This window comes from Physella acuta, unplaced genomic scaffold, assembly GCF_028476545.2.
Source record: "Physella acuta isolate Inbredline_101_S28 unplaced genomic scaffold, ASM2847654v3 ptg000079l, whole genome shotgun sequence".
NCBI classification, from domain to species: domain Eukaryota; kingdom Metazoa; phylum Mollusca; class Gastropoda; family Physidae; genus Physella; species Physella acuta.
In genome coordinates, this window is record NW_026731599.1 from 2,054,864 (window position 1) to 2,079,499 (window position 24,636).

The 24,636-nt window shown below is 46.5% G+C and overlaps 1 protein-coding gene across 1 annotated transcript; it reads left to right on the forward strand.

Moving 5' to 3' along the window:
• The first annotated feature begins 790 nt into the window (after positions 1 to 790).
• LOC131954739 (spore coat assembly protein ExsA-like) lies at positions 791 to 1,564 on the forward strand. Its single transcript, XM_059318488.1, has one exon. It carries the CDS (start codon positions 791 to 793, stop codon positions 1,562 to 1,564), a length of 774 nt encoding a protein of 257 aa, XP_059174471.1.
• The last annotated feature ends 23,072 nt before the right edge of the window (positions 1,565 to 24,636 follow it).

Below are 24,636 nucleotides of genomic sequence, written 5' to 3' on the forward strand. Positions count from 1 at the left end.
ATGTTTATTTTCAGTTAGTGATTAGTTCATTAATTACTGGGATCGGCTGACACCACATCTAATAATTTTCTATCAGTGGATTCAAATAATGGGCTTTGGCTAAATCAGAGCGGGCTGTGACCTATTGCAACTATATATATAGGCATATATATATATATATATATATATATATATATATATATATATATATATATATATATATATATATGTATGTATAGCCTATACTTTTTACTTTCTCGTATATACGAAGTATAGAAAAAGTCTTGTAATCGTGCAAAAAAAATAAAAAATCGAGGTTTTTACAAATCTCGACGTTTTACACCTCACTGATACGGAAAAACATAATTTTGCAATCTTGTCCGTATGTCTGTGTGTCTGTGTGTCTGTCTGTGTGTAAAAACGATAACTTGAGTACCGTAACAGCTAGGTTAATGAATTTTCATATATAAGTATTTTATCAAAATCGTAGATCCTGATCAACTTTTGAGCGATTTCCGATAAACGGAAGTGGTACTTTTTCTACTTTGAATTTTTCAAAAGCATATAACTTGAGTACTATTTCAGATAGATAAATGAAATTTCACATGTAAGTAAAAGATCTAATTCTCTACCTTCTGTCAAATTTTGAGTAATTTCCGTTGACCGGAAGTACTAATTTACGCTATTTCCGATTTCTAAAAAAAACGCATGTAAATTTACAAAGTACTAATAATATTGCACACTATGGGTGACACCCGACCTAGCGACGCCACTGGTTAAGCCTACAGTGGATGTGAAAGTTAAACCTACGATGGAAGTGAAAGTTAAACCTACGATGGAAGTGAAAGTTAAACTTACAATGGAAGTGGAAGTTAAACCTACAATGGAAGTGAAAGTTAAACCTACAATAGAAGTGAAAGTTAAACCTACAATGGAAGTGAAAGTTAAACCTACAATGGAAGTAAAAGTTAAACCTACAATGGAAGTGAAAGTTAAACCTACAATGGAAGTGAAAGTTAAACCTACAATGGAAGTGAAAGTTAAACCTACAATGGAAGTGAAAGTTAAACCTACAATGGAAGCAAAAGTTAAACCTACAATGGAAGTGAAAGTTAAACCTACAATGGAAGTGAAAGTTAAACCTACAATGGAAGTGAAAGTTAAACCTACAATGGAAGTGAAAGTTAAACCTACAATGGAAGTGAAAGTTAAACCTACAATGGAAGTGAAAGTTAAACCTACAATGGAAGTGAAAGTTAAACCTACTATGGAAGTGAAAGTTAAACCTACGATGGAAGTGAAAGTTAAACCTACGATGGAAGTGAAAGTTAAACCTACAATGGAAGTGGAAGTTAAACCTACAATGGAAGTGAAAGTTAAACCTACAATAGAAGTGAAAGTTAAACCTACAAAGGAAGTGGAAGTTAAACCTACAATGGAAGTGAAAGTTAAACCTACAATAGAAGTGAAAGTTAAACCTACAATGGAAGTGAAAGTTAAACCTACAATGGAAGTGAAAGTTAAACCTGCAGTGGAAGTGAAAGTTAAACCTGCAGTAGAAGTGAATGTATTAAAAAGATGTTAACGAGAAAAGATGCCACCCTGGTCCATTGATTGAAAGTTAAACCTACAATGGAAGTGAAAGTTAAACCTACAATAGAAGTGAAAGTTAAACCTACAATGGAAGTGAAAGTTAAACCTACAATGGAAGTGAAAGTTAAACCTGCAGTGGAAGTGAAAGTTAAACCTGCAGTAGAAGTGAATGTATTAAAAAGATGTTAACGAGAAAAGATGCCACCCTGGTCCATTGATTGCATCATCGACTTCTTGTAGCCATCCGGCTCATTAAAGCTCGTTAGTTCATTTCAGATTTTCATTCTTCATTTGTTCATTTTAGATTTTCATTCTTCATTAGTTCATTTCAGATTTTTATTCTTCATTAGTTCATTTTAGATTTTCATTCTTCATTAGTTCCTTTCAGATTTTCATTCTTCAATAGTTTATTCCAGATGATCGTTCTTTATTTCATCCTCATTTGAACATTGTTAAAAAAAACATTCTACATATTCCAATTTAAAAAACATTCTACATATTCCAATAAAAAAAAACATTCTAGATAATCCAATTAAAAAAAAACCCAACCAAACCCATATAATCGCTGTAATTATTGTAATGTACGTATTTTTATAAAAACTTGTTTCAGGTTGTCACTAACCACCACTGTCACGTCACTAACCACCACTGCCACTAACCACCACTGTCACTAACCACCACTGTCACTAACCACCACTGTCACTAACCACCACTGCCACTAACCATCACTGCCACTAACCATCACTGCCACTAACCATCACTGCCACTAACCATCACTGTCACTAACTACCACTGTCACGTCACTAACCATCACTGCCACTAACCACCACTGTCACGTCACTAACCACCACTGTCACTAACCACCACTGTCACTAACCACCACTGCCACTAACCATCACTGCCACTAACCATCACTGCCACTAACCACCACTGTCACGTCACTAACCACCACTGTCACGTCACTAACCACCACTGTCACGTCACTAACCACCACTGTCACTAACCACCACTGTCACGTCACTAACCACCACTGTCACTAACCACCACTGTTACTAACCACCACTGCCACTAACCATCACTGCCACTAACCATCACTGCCACTAACCACCACTGTCACGTCACTAACCACCACTGTCACGCCACTAACCACCACTGTCACGTCACTAACCACCACTGTCACGTCACTAACCACCACTGTCACTAACCACCACTGTCACGTCACTAACCACCACTGTCAGGTCACTAACCACCACTGTCACGTCACTAACCACCACTGTCACTAACCACCACTGCCACTAACCACCACTGTCACTAACCACCACTGCCACTAACCACCACTGTCACGTCACTAACCACCACTGCCACTAACCACCACTGTCACTAACTACCACTGTCACTAACCACCACTGTCACGTCACTAACAACCACTGTCACTAACCACCACTGCCACTAACCATCACTGCCACTAACCACCACTGTCACGTCACTAACCACCACTGTCACGTCACTAACAACCACTGTCACGTCACTAACCACCACTGTCACTAACCACCACTGTCACGTCACTAACCACCACTGTCACGTCACTAACCACCACTGTCACGTACCTAACCACCACTGCCACTAATCACCACTGTCACGTCACTAACCACCACTATCACTAACCACCACTGCCACGTCACTAATCACCACTGTCGCGTCACTAACCACCACTATCACTAACCACCACTATCACTAACCACCACTGCCACTAACCACCACTATCACTAACCACCACTATCACTAACCACCACTATCACTAACCACCACTATCACTAACCACCACTGTCACGTCACTAACCACCACTGTCACGTCACTAACCACCACTATCACTAACCACCACTGTCACTAACCACCACTGTCACGTCACTAACCACCACTATCACTAACCACCACTGTCACTAACTACCACTGTCACTAACCACCACTGTCACGTCACTAACCACCACTGCCACTAACCACCACTGTCACGTCACTAACCACCACTGTCACGTCACTAACCACCACTGCCACTAACCACCACTGTCACGTCACTAACCACCACTGTCACTAACCACCACTGCCACTAACCAACAATGTCACTTACCACCATTGCTACTAACCACCACTGCCACTAACCACCACTGCCACTAACCACCACTGTCACTAACCACCACTGCCACTAGCAACCACTGCCACTAACCACCACTAACCACCACTGCCACTAACCACCACTGCCACTAACCACCACTGCCACTAACCACCACTGTCACTAACCACCACTGCCACTAACCACCACTGCCACTAACCACCACTGCCACTAACCACCACTTCCACTAACCACCACTGTCACGTCACTAACCACCACTGTCACTAACCACCACTGTCACTAACCACCACTGTCACGTCACTAACCACCACTGCCACTAACCACCACTGCTACTAACCACCACTGTCACTAACTACCACTGGCACTAACCACCACTGTCACGTCACTAGCCACCACTGTCACGTCACTAACCACCACTGTCACGTCACTAACTACCACTGTCACGTCACTAACCACCACTGCCACTAACCACCACTGTCACTAACCACCACTGTCACTAACCACCACTGTCACGTCAGTAACCACCACTGCCACTAACCACCGCTGTCACGTCACTAACCAACACTGTCACGGCACTAACCACCACTGCCACTAAGCAGCACTGTCACGTCAGTAACCACCACTGCCACTAACCACCGCTGTCACGTCTCTAACCAACACTGTCACGTCACTAACCACCACTGTCACTAACCACCACTGTCACGTCACTAACCACCACTGCCACTATCCACAACTGCCACTAACCACCACTGTCACTAACCACCACTGCCACTAACCACCACTGTTACGTCACTAACCACCACTGTCACGTCACTAACCACCACTGCCACTAACCACCACTGCCACTAACCACCACTGTCACTAACCACCACTGTCACTAACTACCACTGTCACTAACCACCACTGTCACGTCACTAACCACCACTGCCACTAACCACCACTGTCACGTCACTAACCACCACTGCCACTAACCTCCACTGTCACGTCACTAACCACCACTGCCACTAACCACCACTGTCACGTCACTAACCACCACTGTCACGTCACTAACCACCACTGTCACTAACCACCACTGCCACTAACCACCACTGTCACTAACCACCACTGTCACGTCACTAACCACCACTGTCACGTCACTAACCACCACTGCCACTAACCACCACTGTCACTAACCACCACTGTCACGTCACTAACCACCACTGCCACTAACCACCACTGTCACTAACCACCACTGTCACGTCACTAACCACCACTGTCACGTCACTAACCACCACTGCCACTAACCTCCACTGTCACGTCACTAACCACCACTGCCACTAACCACCACTGTCACGTCACTAACCACCACTGTCACGTCACTAACCACCACTGTCACTAACCACCACTGCCACTAACCACCACTGTCACTAACCACCACTGTCACGTCACTAACCACCACTGTCACGTCACTAACCACCACTGCCACTAACCACCACTGTCACTAACCACCACTGTCACGTCACTAACCACCACTGCCACTAACCACCACTGTCACTAGCCACCACTGTCACGTCACTAACCACCACTGTCACTAACCACCACTGTCACTAACCACCACTGCCACTAACCACCACTGCCACTAACCACCACTGCCACTAACCACCACTGCCACTAACCACCACTGTCACTAACCACCATTGCCACTAACCACCACTGTCACTAATCACCACTGAACACGTCTAGAAAATCGCGTGGGACATAAAATTCTTTGAAAGCGAGTGAAAATGGAATGCTACCTAGAGAGAGAAAGAAAGTTGAGGCTACCCAGAGTGAGAGAGCTACCCATAGTGAGAGAGCTACCCCACGGGTCGCCCACGATGGATCGATGGGTGTGTCAGCGTCTGCTACAGTGGTGTTCCTAGCGCGCGTCCCGACCAGTCAAATATTAAAATTGCAGTTATTTGCTTAATGTAATTGGTTTTCATCTGATCTGTCTAAAGACGGCCGGCCTGTCTGTGTGCTGGCAACTCTCTCTAACACTTGCTAGAGCCCTCGTCTAGTGGCATCACATGCAGGCACACACAGGTGAGTTGCAGGCATTTTCTCTGGCGTGTTGATGGTGACACATTTTCTCTGGATAGTGACGTGTTGATGGTGACACATTTTCTCTGGATAGTGACGTGTTGATGGTGACACATTTTCTCTGGATAGTGACGTGTTGATGGTGACACATTTTCTCTTTACACGGGCGTGTTGATGGTGACACATTTTCTCTGGATAGTGACGTGTTGATGGTGACACATTTTCTCTTTACACGGGCGTGTTGATGGTGACACATTTTCTCTGGATAGTGACGTGTTGATGGTGACACATTTTCTCTGGCGTGTTGATGGTGACACATTTTCTCTGGATAGTGACGTGTTGATGGTGACACATTTCCTCTGGATAGTGACGTGTTGATGGTGACACATTTCCTCTGGATAGTGACGTGTTGATGATGACACATTTTCTCTGGATAGTGACCTATGGATTGTGACACATTTTCTCTGGATAATTAAATGTGGATGGTAAACTTCCGCAAGGTGAGACGGCTCTTGTAATATTTTTGCTTTGGACTAGACAAATGTTACACACGATAGTTGAGGAAATCTGGCACAAGTTTATGGGACACAAGTTGAGGAAATCTGGCACAAGTTTATGGGACACAAGTTGAGGAAATCTGGCACAAGTTTATGGGACATAAGTTGAGGAAATCTGGCACACGTTTATGGGACATAAGTTGAGGAAATCTGGCACAAGTTTATGGGACACGAGGAAATCTGGCACAAGTTTACGGGACACGAGGAAATCTGGCACAAGTTTATGGGACACAAGGAAATCTGGCACAAGTTTATGGGACACAAGTTGAGGAAATCTGGCACAAGTTTATGGGACACAAGTGGAGGAAATCTGGCACAAGTTTATGGGACACAAGTTGAGGAAATCTGGCACAAGTTTATGGGACACAAGTTGAGGAAATCTGGCACAAGTTTATGGGACACAAGTTGAGGAAATCTGGCACAAGTTTATGGGACATAAGTTGAGGAAATCTGGCACAAGTTTATGGGACATAAGTTGAGGAAATCTGGCACAAGTTTATGGGACACGAGGAAATCTGGCACAAGTTTACGGGACACGAGGAAATCTGGCACAAGTTTATGGGACACAAGGAAATCTGGCACAAGTTTATGGGACACAAGTTGAGGAAATCTGGCACAAGTTTATGGGACACAAGTGGAGGAAATCTGGCACAAGTTTATGGGACACAAGTTGAGGAAATCTGGCACAAGTTTATGGGACACAAGTTGAGGAAATCTGGCACAAGTTTATGGGACACAAGTTGAGGAAATGTGGCACAAAAACACGCTTTTGTCAATACACAGAATCGATTATTTTAAAGGTGACACAAACACAATGTATTGGTGAATCAATTCACACGTTTCATGTCATCCGGCTAGACACCATCCTCCGGCTAGACACCGTCCTCCGGCTAGACACCCCGTCCCCCGGCTAGACACCGTCCCCCGGCTAGACACCGTCCTCCGGCTAGACACCGTCCTCCGGCTAGACACCCCGTCCCCCGGCTAGACACCATCCTCCGGATAGACACCATCCTCCGGCTGTGACGCCATCCTCTGGCTAGACACCATCCTCCGGCTAGACACCATCCTCCGGCTAGACACCATCCTCCAGCTAGACACCATCCTCCGGCTAGACACCCCGTCCTCCGGCTAGACACCATCCTCCAGCTAGACACCATCCTCTGGCTAGACACCATCCTCCGGCTACACACCATCCTCCGGCTAGACACCATCCTCCGGCTAGACACCATCCTCCGGCTAGACACCCCGTCCTCCGGCTAGACACCCCGTCCTCCGGCTAGACACCGTCCTCAGGCTGTGACGCCTCTGCGTATCTGTAATTCTAACTTCAGTACAGTTTGTGTTGTACATTTGGATTCAAGACAGCTTGACTTGATGACATCAGGACAGCTTGACTTGATGACATCAGGACAGCTTGACTTGATGACATCAGGACATCTTGACTTGGTGACATCAGGACAGCTTGACTTGATGACATCAGGACAGCTTGACTTGATGACATCAGGACAGCTTGACTTGATGACATCAGGACAGCTTGACTTGTGACTTGAGGACAGCTTGAGTTGATGACATCAGGACAGCTTGACTTGATGACTTCAGGACAGCTTGACTTGATGACATCAGGACAGCTTGACTTGTGACTTGAGGACAGCTTGACTTGATGACATCAGGACAGCTTGACTTGTGACTTGAGGACAGCTTGACTTGATGATATCAGGACAGCTTGACTTGTGACTTGAGGACAGCTTGACTTGATGACATCAGGACAGCTTGACTTGTGACTTGAGGACAGCTTGACTTGATGACATCAGGACAGCTTGACTTGTGACTTGAGGACAGCTTGACTTGATGACATCAGGACAGCTTGACTTGATGACTTCAGGACAGCTTGACTTGTGACTTGAGGACAGCTTGACTTGATGCCAGCTCTAGCATAATGCTTTGTTTACCCCAACCCACGCCGGCTGAACTTGCTTGTTACACCCCAAACCTCCTTCAGCCTTTGGAGCTGTCTTTGTCCCCAAGCGTTTCCCTACAAATATTGATTCAGATATCCCATAATTATTTGGTTTCAAGTGATTGCCTTGTAAGAGGCTTAGAAACGATCTCAGGAATAAAATCAAATTTACCAAGTTAATGGGAGTGCACCGACAGAGATGCACATAGAGCCGCACAGAGCCGCACCAACAGAGCCGCATCAACAGAGCCGCATCAACAGCCGCGCAAATAGAGCCGCGCCAATAGAGCCGTATCAACAGAGCCGCATCAACAGCCGCGCCAATAGAGCCGCATCAACAGAGCCGCGTTTCAGTTGAAAATGTATGACTGAAAAAATGTTTTGTCATGATTAGGATATGCTATTTTAACTCTCTCATGATCATTGGCGTCGCTAGGTCGGGTGTCACCCAGTGCGGCACTTCGTGGTGTCCCCCCACCCCTACAAACAAAGCATATATATATATATATATATATATATATATATATATATATATATATATATATATATATATATATATATATGTGTGTGTGTGTGTGTATATGTGTGTGTGTGTATGTGTGTATGTGTGTGCCGGCCTATAATTTAAATACATGTCCCATACATAGAGTACATGTATGTTTATAAGCTTAAATCACTGCAGACTTATAGTAACTATGTTTTTCTAGACTATGGTCTGTTAGTAATACAGTCGGTTGTTGCATTGTTTTCTCTATAATTAGCACGATTACCGCATGGTGAAACCCCCACCCTCTTGCAATAATTGTCGATTTGTACTCAAAAGACTATTTAACTTTAATTAATCACTTATGGATCTGACAAAAAAGAATTTTTCTTCAGTACTTTTGCACTTTGTCACCCCCCCCCCCCAACTGGCGTCACCTGCCCCACGTTCGATACGCCTCTGCTGATGATTAAATATCAGACAGTGCCAGACGTCACATAGCATTCAATCAATCAGTCCTTCCATCTTGCTTCATCCTAACAGTCGACCGCTGAACTGACCGTTTGACCTCTTCCAGGAACACCTGACATATCCACTACAATGTTTTATGAGGCAGTAACAGTGTATGAGTGGACTATGGCACCACATGGGTCGGCAATCAGCCTAATTCAGACAGCCGTGTCACAAGATTGGCCAGATTCAGTCAGCCGTGTCACAAGATTAGCCAGATTCAGTCAGCCGTGTCACAAGATTGGCCAGATTCAGTCAGTCGTGTCACAAGATTGGCCAGATTCAGTCAGCCGTGTCACAAGATTGGCCAGATTCAGTGAGCCGTGTCACAAGATTGGCCAGATTCAGTGAGCCGTGTCACAAGATTGGCCAGATTCAGTCAGCCGTGTCACAAGATTGGCCAGATTCAGTGAGCCTTGTCACAAGATTGGCCAGATTCAGTCAGCCGTGTCACAAGATTGGCCAGATTCAGTCAGCCGTGTCACAAGATTAGCCAGATTCAGTGAGCCGTGTCACAAGATTGGCCAGATTCAGTGAGCCGTGTCACAAGATTGGCCAGATTCAGTCAGCCGTGTCACAAGATTGGCCAGATTCAATCAGCCGTGTCACAAGATTGGCCATTCAGTCAGCCGTGTCACAAGATTGGCCAGATTCAGTCAGCCGTGTCACAAGATTGGCCAGATTCAGTCAGCCGTGTCACAAGATTGGCCAGATTCAGTCAGCCGTGTCACAAGATTGGCCAGATTCAGTCAGCCGTGTCACAAGATTGGCCAGATTCAGTCAGCCGTGTCACAAGATTGGCCAGATTCAGTCAGCCGTGTCACAAGATTGGCCAGATTCAGTCAGCCGTGTCACAAGATTGGCCAGATTCAGTCAGCCGTGTCACAAGATTGGCCAGATTCAGTCAGCCGTGTCACAAGATTGGCCAGATTCAGTGAGCCGTGTCACAAGATTGGCCAGATTCAGTCAGCCGTGTCACAAGATTGGCCAGATTCAGTCAGCCGTGTCACAAGATTGGCCAGATTCAGTCAGCCGTGTCACAAGATTGGCCAGATGTAGCGCGGCCTGTCCGGCCAGTAGCAACAGCCCCATGAAGCCGAGAATATTCTGGTCGAGCTCACGTTGCGCGTGAGCCACGGGGTGATGGATGGGCCGGGGAGCTGTCCACACCAGGCCCAGGACGCTGGGTCAACAAGTCACCCCCGGGACTCACGGGAAATCTAAAGTTTGCCGGCAATTTACTTCGACCAGATTGAATGTTTGCAGAATTGAAGTCAAACATTGAAACACTTTTAAAAATGAAACCAGTCGAGCAGAATTCTACAAATAGATATTTCCCGTGTAACGTATCGTGGCGTTTTTAGGCAACGCTATTAATAATTACTGAAAATAAACAAGCAATCAAATAATAAATACTAGACGACCTGTGTTATCCGTTGGATAAATTCTAAAGAATGCTGCTTTACTCACTGCCGGCGTCCTTATTAAGTATGACTAAAAAGGGGGACTTACCACAGTGGAAGTATTTGACATATGGAACTTTGGGTAGGGTGCGGAATCAACTTCACCCTAAAGTGTCGTCATTTTCTTGACAAAACGCCCTCGATCTCATCATCAAGAGATATCGCTTTAAATAACTTCACTCATAAACTGAGTTCGCGCCCACACTAAGCAACTTCTCTCTCACCCATACGCGGTGTCGTTTCTTTGCGCTTTCTCGAATATTCTTTTATAACACTACGGGGTATGGCAGCTCGGGACATACACATCATTTTAAATTACTTTTTAAAATAGAATAGAATCTCGTAGAAAGAAAGAATTGAGCACCAAGTGAATTGCAAACAATATCTTTGTAATAGTGAGGAATATTAGTACTTCCTAAAATTCATATTCTTTTTTGAGTAATCGGAACTAGCGTACATTACTACTTCCGGTCAACGGAAATTACCCACAATTTGACAGAAGGGAGAGAATTAGATCTTTTACTTACCTGTGAAATTTCATCTATCAGAAACAGCACTTGTTATAGGCTTTTGAAAAATTGAAAGTTCCACTACCGGTTACCGGAAATAGCTGAAAAGTTGATACGAAATTACGAATTTGATATAATACTCGTATGAAATTTCATCAACCTAGCTGTAACGATACTCAAGTTATCGTGTTCACAGACAGACACACATACATACATACACACGCACACAGACATACGGACACAACTGCAAAAGTATATATTTCCGACTCAAGGAGGTGTAAAACGTCGAGATTTGTGAAAATCTCGATTATTTTGTACGATTACAGTATTTCCTCTATACTTTGTAAAGTAAAAAATATACAGAGCCCCGAACGAAATACAATTTATATAGAAAATAGTCAGCCCCAAATCTAAACCCCTCCCTCCCCCCCCCCCCCCCCTCCAAAATATTATAAAAAGTATAGTGAGGTTTAGCGGCCAAAAGTAGGAAAAGGGTCTAGATGCTATAACTAGGGTCTAGCTTTATTCTCTATTCTCTACAATTGTGACCATTTGTGATGGGGGGGGGGGGGGGTACTTTACTTTTCCGTGGGGAGGGGGCGGACACTGGTAAAATTATATTTTCTATATAATTGTATTACGTAATAGGGGACGGTAGACGCGGATTTAGTATCAATGTGCAGTAACAACGTGTAGATCAAGGTTAAATCCGGTTAAAATGCCGTGTCTGGATAAAAATCTGTTTTCAATGACATTTCACGTTTCCGATTAAATTTGAAGTTGAGGTGGTGATTTTGGTTTCGGTTTAGAGAAAAAGACAACACTATCAGCCTAGTGCCCGTTGTATTTCTCCCTCAACGGGTCATTTGTCTCGTAATATATAGTTGATGTTAGACCTTACATGTTTGATTACAAACTAATCCAAAACCCTTTACTTGCTGGTGACGTCACAAATGCTGTATGAGTGCTGGTGACGTCACAAATGCTGTATGCGTGTTGATGACGTCAAAATGCTGTATGCGTGTTGATGAAGTCACAAATGCTGTATGCGTGTTGATGACGTCACAAATGCTGTATGCGCGTTGATGACGTCACAAATGCTGTATGCGTGTTGATGATGGATGTTCACTAAATGTCAGTGCCATAAGCTTGGCTCATCACATCCCACATTTTAATTTCAGATCTTGATTGGCAAAACGTGAGGGGCCAACATTCAATGACCTTGTGGAGCATGAGCCTGCTCACATAGGACCTTAGCACCTTGTGAAGCATGAGCCTGCTCACATAGGACCTTAGCACCTTGTGGAGCATGAGCCTGCTCACATAGGACCTTAGCACCTTGTGGAACATGAGCCTGCTCACATAGGACCTTAGCACCTTGTGGAGCATGAGCCTGCTCACATAGGACCTTAGCACCTTGTGGACTTAATGAGCTTATTGTGAGACCTTTAAAACAGGAAGTTGGAACCCAGAATTGGAAACAACCCAGACCCAGTAGTCGTCCTTGTCAACCAGAACCGGCTCTTTTGCCGGCTGATCAAGTTCCACCGGTCGGGTAGAGCCGGTTTGTTTGCCGGCTCATCAGCATCCAGCTGTCGCCCGAAGTCCTCGCCATGAAAGAGCCGTAATGAAGGCCTCCCTCAGCGTGTCCCCCCGTCTAGGCTGGATCATGGCCGACCACAGAACTCGGCCACATTCTTAAGAGAGGCGCTGGAATCGCTTGAACGCTATTTCAGAAGATAAGAATCGAATTACTGGGGGACAATCGCGGAGTCCGGTCACAATTCTCTCCCGCCGACAGTCGTGTCGGGCCGGGCAATGTGATTAAGGCAGGAGCACTGTGTCCGTCGGATAGGTCGTCACTCTGTCAGCAGACTTGAGATTAGCTCCCCTGATTGCATTGATGCCGTCAATCGCAGACGCTTTCTTTCACCCACACCCCTAACTACGCCCCACCCACACCCCTAACTACGCCCCACCCACACCCCTAACTACGCCCCACCCACACCCCTAACTACGCCCCACCCACACCCCTAACTACGTCCCACCCACACCCCTAACTACGCCCCACCCATATCCCTAACTACGCCCCACCCACACCCCTAACTACGTCCCACCCACACCCCTAACTACGCCCCACCCACACCCCTAACTACGCCCCACCCACACCCCTAACTACGTCCCACCCACACCCCTAACTACGCCCCACCCATACCCCTAACTACGTCCCACCCACACCCCTAACTACGCCCCACCCACACCTATAACCACGTAACACCCACACCCTAACTACGCCCCACCCACACTACATATGGACAATATTAGAGGCAGCCACGCCCCTACATATGGACAATATTAGAGGCAGCCACGCCCCTACATATGGACAATATTAGAGGCAGCCACGCCCCTACATATGGACAATATTAGAGGCAGCCACGCCCCTACATATGGACAATATTAGGCAGCCACGCCCCTACATATGGACAATATTAGAGGCAGCCACGCCCCTACATATGGACAATATTAGAGGCAGCCCCGCCCCGATATCTGGACTATAGAGTCAAGCACGCCTCGATATCTGGACTATAGAGTCAAGCACACCCCGATATCTGGACTATAGAGTCAAGCACGCCCCGATATCTGGACTATAGAGTCAAGCACACCCCGATATCTGGACTATAGAGTCAAGCACACCCCGATATCTGGACTATAGAGTCAAGCACGCCCCGATATCTGGACTATAGAGTCAAGCACGCCCCGATATCTGGACTATAGAGTCAAGCACGCCCCGATATCTGGACTATAGAGTCTACTCCGCCTCTCCATGGAGGGCGCCATCAGTGCAGACATGTACCAGCCCGCGGACATGCAGTCCTTCAAGTCGAGCAGCTCGACCAGCGGCTACCGTCTCCATCTGCCCGGCAGGTGCAGCTGCTCGGGGCTGGGGGAGTCCACGGACAGCGGGGACGAGGATTTCTGCTACAGCAACGCCTCTGTGGTTGTCACGTGCCAGTCGGACTGCTACAGGTAGGTCAGACCCCCCCTCCTCCACAGGTAGGTCAGACCCCCCTCCTCCTCCACAGGTAGGTCAGAACCCCCCCCCCCCTCCTCCACAGGTAGGTCAGACCTCCCCCTCCTCCACAGGTAGGTCAGACCTCCCCCTCCTCCACACTCTCACTCTTTGTAGAATCTTTAGTTCAGAATAACACCCCGCACTTCCCCTCCCCCCTCCAATCACCGCTGGACCATAAGACATAGATCTATAATGTTGCTGTTACTTAAAACCCGACCCCCACATACATAGATCTATAATGTTGCTTTTACTTTAAACTTACGACCCCCACTTACATAATAAAAACAGTAATAATGTATGGGCCACCAGTACTAACATATGGGCCACCAGTACTAATGTATGGGCCACCAGTACTAACGTATGGGCCACCAGTACTAACGTATGGGCCACCAGTACTAATGTATGGGCCACCAGTACTAACGTATGGGACACCAGTACTAAGGTATGGGCCACCAGTACTAAGGTATGGGCCACCAGTACTAATGTATGGGCCACCTGTACTAATGTATGGGCCACCAGTACTAACGTATGGGCCACCAGTACTAACGTATGGGCCACCAGTACTAAGGTATGGGCCACCAGTACTAAGGTATGGGCCACCAGTACTAATGTATGGGCCACCTGTACTAATGTATGGGCCACCTGTACTAATGTATGGGCCACCAGTACTAACGTATGGGCCACCAGTACTAACGTATGGGCCACCAGTACTAATGTCTGGACCACCAGTGCGTACACCCTACGGCCACTAACTACAGTAAATTATCAAAGAAATCAATCAATTAAAAGCGCGGATCAATCGATGATAAGCAGTCGATAAGTGACCAATCACGGCAATCAGATCTAGCAACCTAAAGAAACTTCGTTGATGTCGTCTGTCACAGATACGCTAGACAAAGATTTGACTTGTAAGACAGCACCTAGACAAAGATTTGACTTGTAAGACAGCCCCACCTAGACAAAGATTTGACTTGTAAGACAGCTCCACCTAGACAAAGATTTGACTTGTAAGACAGCTCCATTTAGACAAAGATTTGACTTGTAAGACAGCACCTAGACAAAGATTTGACTTGTAAGACAGCACCTAGACAAAGATTTGACTTGTAAGACAGCTCCACCTAGACAAAGATTTGACTTGTAAGACAGCTCCACCTAGACAAAGATTTGACTTGTAAGACAGCTCCACCTAGACAAATATTTGACTTGTAAGACAGCACCTAGACAAATATTTGACTTGTAAGACAGCACCTAGACAAAGATTTGACTTGTAAGACAGCTCCACCTAGACAAATATTTGACTTGTAAGACAGCTCCACCTAGACAAAGATTTGACTTGTAAGACAGCACCTAGACAAAGATTTGACTTGTAAGACAGCTCCACTTAGACAAAGATTTGACTTGTAAGACAGCTCCACTTAGATAAAGATTTGACTTGTAAGACAGCACCTAGACAAAGATTTGACTTGTAAGACAGCTCCACTTAGACAAAGATTTGACTTGTAAGACAGCCCCACCTAGACAAAGATTTGACTTGTAAGACAGCTCCACCTAGACAAAGATTTGACTTGTAAGACAGCCCCACCTAGACAAAGATTTGACTTGTAAGACAGCTCCACCTAGACAAAGATTTGACTTGTAAGACAGCTCCATTTAGACAAAGATTTGACTTGTAAGACAGCACCTAGACAAAGATTTGACTTGTAAGACAGCACCTATACAAAGATTTGACTTGTAAGACAGCTCCACCTAGACAAATATTTGACTTTTAAGACAGCACCTAGACAAAGATTTGACTTGTAAGACAGCTCCACCTAGACAAAGATTTGACTTGTAAGACAGCTCCACCTAGACAAAGATTTGACTTGTAAGACAGCACCTAGACAAAGATTTGACTTGTAAGACAGCTCCACTTAGACAAAGATTTGACTTGTAAGACAGCTCCACTTAGATAAAGATTTTACTTGTAAGACAGCACCTAGACAAAGATTTGACTTGTAAGACAGCTCCACTTAGACAAAGATTTGACTTGTAATAAAGCCCCACCTAGACAAAGATTTGACTTGTAAGACAGCTCCACCTAGACAAAGATTTGACTTGTAAGACAGCACCTAGACAAAGATTTGACTTGTAAGACAGCTCCACTTAGACAAAGATTTGACTTGTAAGACAGCTCCACAGATAAAGATTTGACTTGTAAGACAGCACCTAGACAAAGATTTGACTTGTAAGACAGCTCCACTTAGACAAAGATTTAAATTGTAATAAAGCCCCACCTAGACAAAGATTTGACTTGTAAGACAGCTCCACCTAGACAAAGATTTGACTTGTAAGACAGCTCCACCTAGACAAAGATTTGACTTGTAAGACAGCTCCATTTAGACAAAGATTTGACTTGTAAGACAGCACCTAGACAAAGATTTGACTTGTAAGACAGCTCCACCTAGACAAATATTTGACTTGTAAGACAGCACCTAGACAAAGATTTGACTTGTAAGACAGCTCCACCTAGACAAAGATTTGACTTGTAAGACAGCCCCACCTAGACAAAGATTTGACTTGTAAGACAGCTCCACCTAGACAAAGATTTGACTTGTAAGACAGCCCCACCTAGACAAAGATTTGACTTGTAAGACAGCCCCACCTAGACAAAGATTTGACTTGTAAGACAGCCCCACCTAGACAAAGATTAGACTTGTAAGACAGCTCCACCTAGATAAAGATTTGACTTGTAAGACAGCTCCACCTAGACAAAGATTTGACTTGTAAGACAGCCCCACCTAGACAAAGATTTGACTTGTAAGACAGCACCTAGACAAAGTTTTGACTTGTAAGACAGCCCCACCTAGACAAAGATTTGACTTGTAAGACAGCACCTAGACAAAGATTTGACTTGTAAGACAGCCCCACCTAGACAAAGATTTGACTTGTAAGACAGCTCCACCTAGATAAAGATTTGACTTGTAAGACAGCTCCACCTAGACAAAGATTTGACTTGAGCGCTCAAAGAGCCAAGCTCTATGATCCGGACCAAAGAAAGATCAGAGCCGCCATTTTACTGTAAACACGACCCTCGATCATTCCCTCTACACCAGGGAGGCCACCATTACAGGATTCTTTCAACAAATCCGATTATCTCCCTTCGTGGCTCTTCGATCGTTTTCTCCTCCCTTCTACGTGCTATCAAATATTGGTGTCAAAAAAGCGAATTTTAATTTGGTCAAAATTTGTCAAAATATCGCGCTCTTTCGTTTAAATACAACAGGAAGAACTGCTAGCACGCGCTAGACCTGGATTCTGACGTCATGTTTACACCACATGACATCACAGTGATCACTGGATAACTTTTACATAATGATGGTACTTTGAACGCAGAATAAACACAAAATGGCGTCCTCCTTAAGTACTGCTGATGTGATTGGTCCTAACCCCCCAGATGCTGATGTGATTGGTCCAACCCCCACAGATGCTGATGTGATTGGTCCAACGTCCCCCCCCCAGCTGCTGATGTGATTGGTCCAACCCCCCCCCCCCCCCCAGATGCTGATGTGATTGGTCCAACACCCCCCCCCAGATGCTAATGTGATTGGTCCAACCCCCCCCCCCCCCAGATGCTGATGTGATTGGTCCAACCCCCCCCCCCCAGATGCTGATGTGATTGGTCCAACCCCCCCCCCCAGCTGCTGATGTAATTGGTCCAACACTCAGATGCTGATGTGATTGGTCCAACACCCCCCCCCAGATGCTGATGTGATTGGTCCAACAGCCCCCCCAGCTGCTGATGTGATTGGTCCAACACCCCCCCCAGCTGCTGATGTGATTGGTCCAACACCCCCCCCCAGCTGCTGAAGTAATTGGTCCAACAACCCCCCCCCCCCAGATGCTGATGTGATTGGTCCAACCCCCCCCCCCCAGATGCTGATGTGATTGGTCCAACACCCCCCCCAGCTGCTGATGTGATTGGTCCAACACCCCCCCCAGATGCTGATGTGATTGGTCCAACACCCCCCCCAGATGCTGATGTGATTGGTCCAACACCCCCCCCCCAGATGCTGATGTGATTGGTCCAACCCCCCCCCCCCCCAGATGCTGATGTGATTGGTCCAACACCCCCCCAGCTGCTGATGTGATTGGTCCAACACCCCCCCCCCAGCTGCTGATGTGATTGGTCCAACACCCCCCCCCCCCCCAGCTGCTGATGTGATTGGTCCAACACCCCCCCCAGATGCTGATGTGATTGGTCCAACACCCCCCCCCCCCCAGTTGCTGATGTGATTGGTCCAACCCCCCTTGATGCTGATGTGATTGGTCCAACCCCCCCCCCCCCCAGATGCTGATGTGATTGGTCCAACACCCCCCCCCCCCCCCAGCTGCTGATGTGATTGGTCCAATACCCCCCCCCCCCCCAGCTGCTGATGTAATTGGTCCAACCCCCCTTGATGCTGATGTGATTGGTCCAACACCCCCCCCCCTTGATGCTGATGTGATTGGTCCAACAACCCCCCCTCCCCCAGTTGCTGATGTGATTGGTCCAACCCCCCCCCAGTTGCTGATGTGATTGGTCCAACCCCCCCCCCCCCAGTTGCTGATGTGATTGGTCCAACCCCCCCCCCAGTTGCTGATGTGATTGGTCCAACCCCCCCCCCCAGTTGCTGATGTGATTGGTCCAACCCCCCCCCCTCCCAGCTGCTGTTGTGATTGGTCCAACCCCCCCCCCCTTGATGCTGATGTGATTGGTCCAACCCCCCCCCCCCAGCTACTGATGTGATTGGTCCAACACCCCCCCCCAGCTGCTGATGTAATTGGTCCAACCCCCCTTGATGCTGATGTGATTGGTCCAATACCCCCCCCCCCCAGCTGCTGATGTGATTGGTCCAACAACCCCCCCCACCAGCTGCTGATGTGATTGGTCCAACCCCCCCCCAGATGCTGATGTGATTGGTCCAACACCCCCCCCCCCAGATGCTGATGTGATTGGTCCAACACCCCCCCAGCTGCTGATGTAATTGGTCCAACAGCCCCCCCAGCTGCTGATGTGATTGGTCCAACCCCCCCCCCCCCCCAGATGCTGATGTGATTGGTCCAACACCCCCCCAGTTGCTGATGTGATTGGTCCAACCCCCCCCCCCAGATGCTGATGTGATTGGTCCAACACCCCCCCCCCAGTTGCTGATGTGATTGGTCCAACACCCCCCCAGCTGCTGATGTAATTGGTCCAACCCCCCTTGATGCTGATGTGATTGGTCCAATACCCCCCAGCTGCTGATGTGATTGGTCCAACAACCCCCCCCCCCAGCTGCTGATGTGATTGGTCCAACAACCCCCCCCAGCTGCTGATGTGATTGGTCCAACCCCCCCAAAATGCTGATGTGATTGGTCCAACACCACCCCCCCAGCTGCTGATGTGATTGGTCCAACACCCCCCCCCCAGATGCTGATGTGATTGGTCCAACACCCCCCCCCCCCCAGCTGCTGATGTAATTGGTCCAACCCCCCCTTGATGCTGATGTGATTGGTCCAACCCCCCCTTGATGCTGATGTGATTGGTCCAACCCCCCCCCCCCCCAGATGCTGATGTGATTGGTCCAACCCCCCCTTGATGCTGATGTGATTGGTCCAACACCCCCCCCCCCCCCCCCAGATGCTGATGTGATTGGTCCAACACCCCCCCAGCTGCTGATGTGATTGGTCCAACCACCCCACCTGCTGATGTCGGATCCTCCCCCCTCCCCCCAGCAGTCGATGTTCAATGATGTCTATTCCTGTCACATGCCTTAACACAAAAAGCCCCGTAAAATTGGGGCTAAATACGGAAACTGTGATTAATCGAGCTAGTCTTTGTTTAAACTAAACAAAAACAAATCTATTTCAAACTTTGTTCTATCAGCTTTTTTAGGCTGTCTTTGAATCTGAGCAATAGAGAGAGAGACTGCTTCATCCATTATTACTCCTTTTAAATTCAGTTAATTACTTCCTTGTATAGCTATGTTAAATAATTCATCAATGCGTATTATTATTACTTGCCATTACAGCTAGCTGAGCTGCATCTATCCCCACACTTTAGCTGTATCATTACTTGCCCTTACATCTATCTCCACACTTTAGCTGTATCATTACTTGCCCTTACATCTACATCTATCCCCACACTTTAGCTGTATCATTACTTGCCCTTACATCTATCCCCACACTTTAGCTGTATCATTACTTGCCCTTACAGCTACATCTATCCCCACACTTTAGCTGTACCATTACTTGCCCTTACATCTATCCCCACACTTTAGCTGTATCATTACTTGCCCTTACATCTATCCCCACACTTTAGCTGTATCATTACTTGCCCTTACATCTATCCCCACACTTTAGCTGTATCATTACTTGCCCTTACATCTATCCCCACACTTTAGCTGTATCATTACTTGCCCTTACATCTACATCTATCCCCACACTTTAGCTGTATCATTACTTGCCCTTACATCTATCCCCACACTTTAGCTGTATCATTACTTGCCCTTACATCTACATCTATCCCCACACTTTAGCTGTATCATTACTTGCCCTTACAGCTACATCTATCCCCACACTTTAGCTGTATCATTACTTGCTCTTACATCTATCTCCACACTTTAGCTGTATCATTACTTGCCTTTACATCTATCCCCACACTTTAGCTGTATCATTACTTGCCCTTACATCTATCCCCACACTTTAGCTGTATCATTACTTGCCCTTACATCTATCCCCACACTTTAGCTGTATCATTACTTGCCCTTACATCTATCCCCACACTTTAGCTGTATCATTACTTGCCCTTACATCTATCCCCACACTTTAGCTGTATCATTACTTGCCCTTACATCTACATCTATCCCCACACTTTAGCTGTATCATTACTTGCCCTTACAGCTACATCTATCCCCACACTTTAGCTGTATCATTACTTGCTCTTACATCTATCTCCACACTTTAGCTGTATCATTACTTGCCTTTACATCTATCCCCACACTTTAGCTGTATCATTACTTGCCCTTACATCTATCCCCACACTTTAGCTGTATCATTACTTGCCCTTACATCTATCCCCACACTTTAGCTGTATCATTACTTGCCCTTACATCTATCCCCACACTTTAGCTGTATCATTACTTGCCCTTACATCTATCCCCACACTTTAGCTGTATCATTACTTGCCCTTACATCTACATCTATCCCCACACTTTAGCTGTATCATTACTTGCCCTTACATCTATCCCCACACTTTAGCTGTATCATTACTTGCCCTTACATCTATCCCCACACTTTAGCTGTATCATTACTTGCCCTTACAGCTACATCTATCCCCACACTTTAGCTGTATCATTACTTGCTCTTACATCTATCTCCACACTTTAGCTGTATCATTACTTGCCTTTACATCTATCCCCACACTTTAGCTGTATCATTACTTGCCCTTACATCTATCCCCACACTTAGCTGTATCATTACTTGCCCTTACAGCTACATCTATCCCCCCAATTTAGCTGTATCATTCCTTGCCCTTACAGCTTCATCTATCCCCCCAATTTAGCTGTATCATTACTTGCCCTTACATCTATCCCCACACTTAGCTGTATCATTACTTGCCCTTACAGCTACATCTATCCCCCCAATTTAGCTGTATCATTCCTTGCCCTTACAGCTTCATCTATCCCCCCAATTTAGCTGTATCATTACTTGGCCTTACATCTATCTCCACACTTTAGCTGTATCATTACTTGCCCTTACTTCTATCCCCACACTTTAGCTGTATCATTACTTGCCCTTACATCTATCCCCACACTTTAGCTGTATCATTACTTGCCCTTACAGCTGCACCTATCCCCACACTCTAGCTAGATTACACTTCCAACCGCTATTACACATATTACTAAGCTTTCTTCCCCATCAATTTGTTTGAGCTTTGGTTGTTCCCCTTAGGCGTACGGTTAGCTCCCTTGGCCGCGGCTTTAATGTGTCTTGCTGGAGTAGCTCTATTTTAGACTTGGGTTGTCGCCCCTACAACTCCAATGAAATTACTTTTTTAATGGCTGCTAAAAGATAACGTCGACACTACCCGTTGAATGTCGTGTGGACAACTACAGTGTGGACATTTACATTGTGTCGAATGTCGTGTGGACATTTACATTGTGTCGAATGTCATATGGACATTACATTGTGTCGAATGTCGTGTGGACATTTACATTGTGTCGAATGTCGTGTGGACATTAGATTGTGTCGAATGTCGTGTGGACATTTACATTGTGTCGAATGTCGTGTGGACAACCACAGTGTGGACATTTACATTGTGTCGAATGTCGTGTGGACATTAGATTGTGTCGAATGTCGTGTGGACATTTACATTGTGTCGAATGTTGTGTGGACATTACATTGTGTCAAATGTCGTGTGGACATTTACATTGTGTCGAATGTCGTGTGGACATTACATTGTGTCAAATGTCGTGTGGACATTTACATTGTGTCGAATGTCGTGTGGACGATGTGGTCTAGACCGGCGCCTAGCGAAACAACCTATTTGAGCAGCTTTATATTTTTCAATGCCTACAATCGATACACCGACCGTGCTTTCAAACGACTGTGTTGCTAGGCAGTGGGACCGTTGGTAAGGTAACGTTGCGTAATTTCGTCAATTATTAAAGTAAAAAACGGTTTTCCTAATAAAATCTACCAAAGAAAATCGAAGAATTTATTTAAGTACACACGGTCGTTATCTCGATTGTCCGGTCATTAAAACAATCAATGATTGCTGGTCACAGCTACACACCTCGTGCTAGACAAGACAGCTACACACCTCGTGTTAGACAAGACAGCTACACACCTCGTGCTAGACAGCTACACACCTCGTGCTAGACAGCTACACACCTCGTGCTAGACAGCTACACACCTCGTGCTAGACAGCTACACACCTCGTGTTAGACAGCTACACACCTCGTGTTAGACAAGACAGCTACACACCTCGTGCTAGACAGCTACACACCTCGTGCTAGACAGCTACACACCTCGTGCTAGACAGCTACACACCACGTGCTAGACACGACAGCTACACACCTCGTGTTAGACAGCTACACACCTCGTGTTAGACAGCTACACACCTCGTGCTAGACAGCTACACACCTCGTGCTAGACAGCTACACACCTCGTGCTAGACAGCTACACACCTCGTGTTAGACAGCTACACACCTCGTGCTAGACAGCTACACACCTCGTGCTAGACAGCTACACACCTCGTGCTAGACAGCTACACACCTCGTGCTAGACAGCTACACACCTCGTGCTAGACAACTACACACCTCGTGCTAGACAGCTACACACCTCGTGCTAGACAACTACACACCTCGTGCTAGACAGCTACACACCTCGTGCTAGACAGCTACACACCTCGTGTTAGACAGCTACACACCTCGTGTTAGACAAGACAGCTACACACCTCGTGCTAGACAGCTACACACCTCGTGCTAGACAGCTACACACCTCGTGCTAGACAGCTACACACCTCGTGCTAGACAGCTACACACCTCGTGCTAGACAGCTACACACCTCGTGCTAAACAGCTACACATGATGTGAGTACGCTGAAGGTCACCAACGTTTGCTTGAATACTTTGAATGACCTTCTAAAGACTTTTTAATGACCTTCTAATGACCTTCTAATGACATTCTAATGACACTCTAACGACATTCTAATGACCTTCTAATGACATTCTTACGACCTTCTAATGACATATTTAATGACATTCTAATGACATTCTTACGACCTTCTAATGACATATTTAATGACATTCTAATGACATTCTTACGACCTTCTAATGACCTCTAATTTGAATGGAGCAGAGTGGCACGTCAAGTGTCGTGCAGCTGTTTGACGTCATGCCCCCCCCCCCCCTTATCGCTAATCCAATTCTAAATTCATGTGAGAGCAATATGCTTGTCCCCAATTCTTTTTTTCTGCGGTCTGTAATCGAACCTTCGCCAGCCTCTCACCCATGTCCACTGTGCTGCCCCCCCCCCCCCCCACCCATGTCCCTCTACTGACCCCCCACCCCACCCATGTCCCTCTACTGACCTCCCCCCCATGTCCCTCGTACTGCCCCCCCACCCCACCCATGTCCCTCTACTGACCCCCCACCCCACCCATGTCCCTCTACTGACCCCCCACCCCACCCATGTCCCTCTACTGACCTCCCCCCCCCATGTCCCTCTACTGACCCCCCCACCCCACCCATGTCCCTCTACTGACCCCCCACCCCCCCATGTCCCTCGTACTGTACCCCCCACCCCCCCATGTCCCT

What these genes read in the sequence shown, in the direction of transcription:
- LOC131954739 (XM_059318488.1), top strand. Translation starts at nt 791, where the DNA reads ATGGAAGTGAAAGTTAAACCTACGATGGAAGTGAAAGTTAAACTTACA.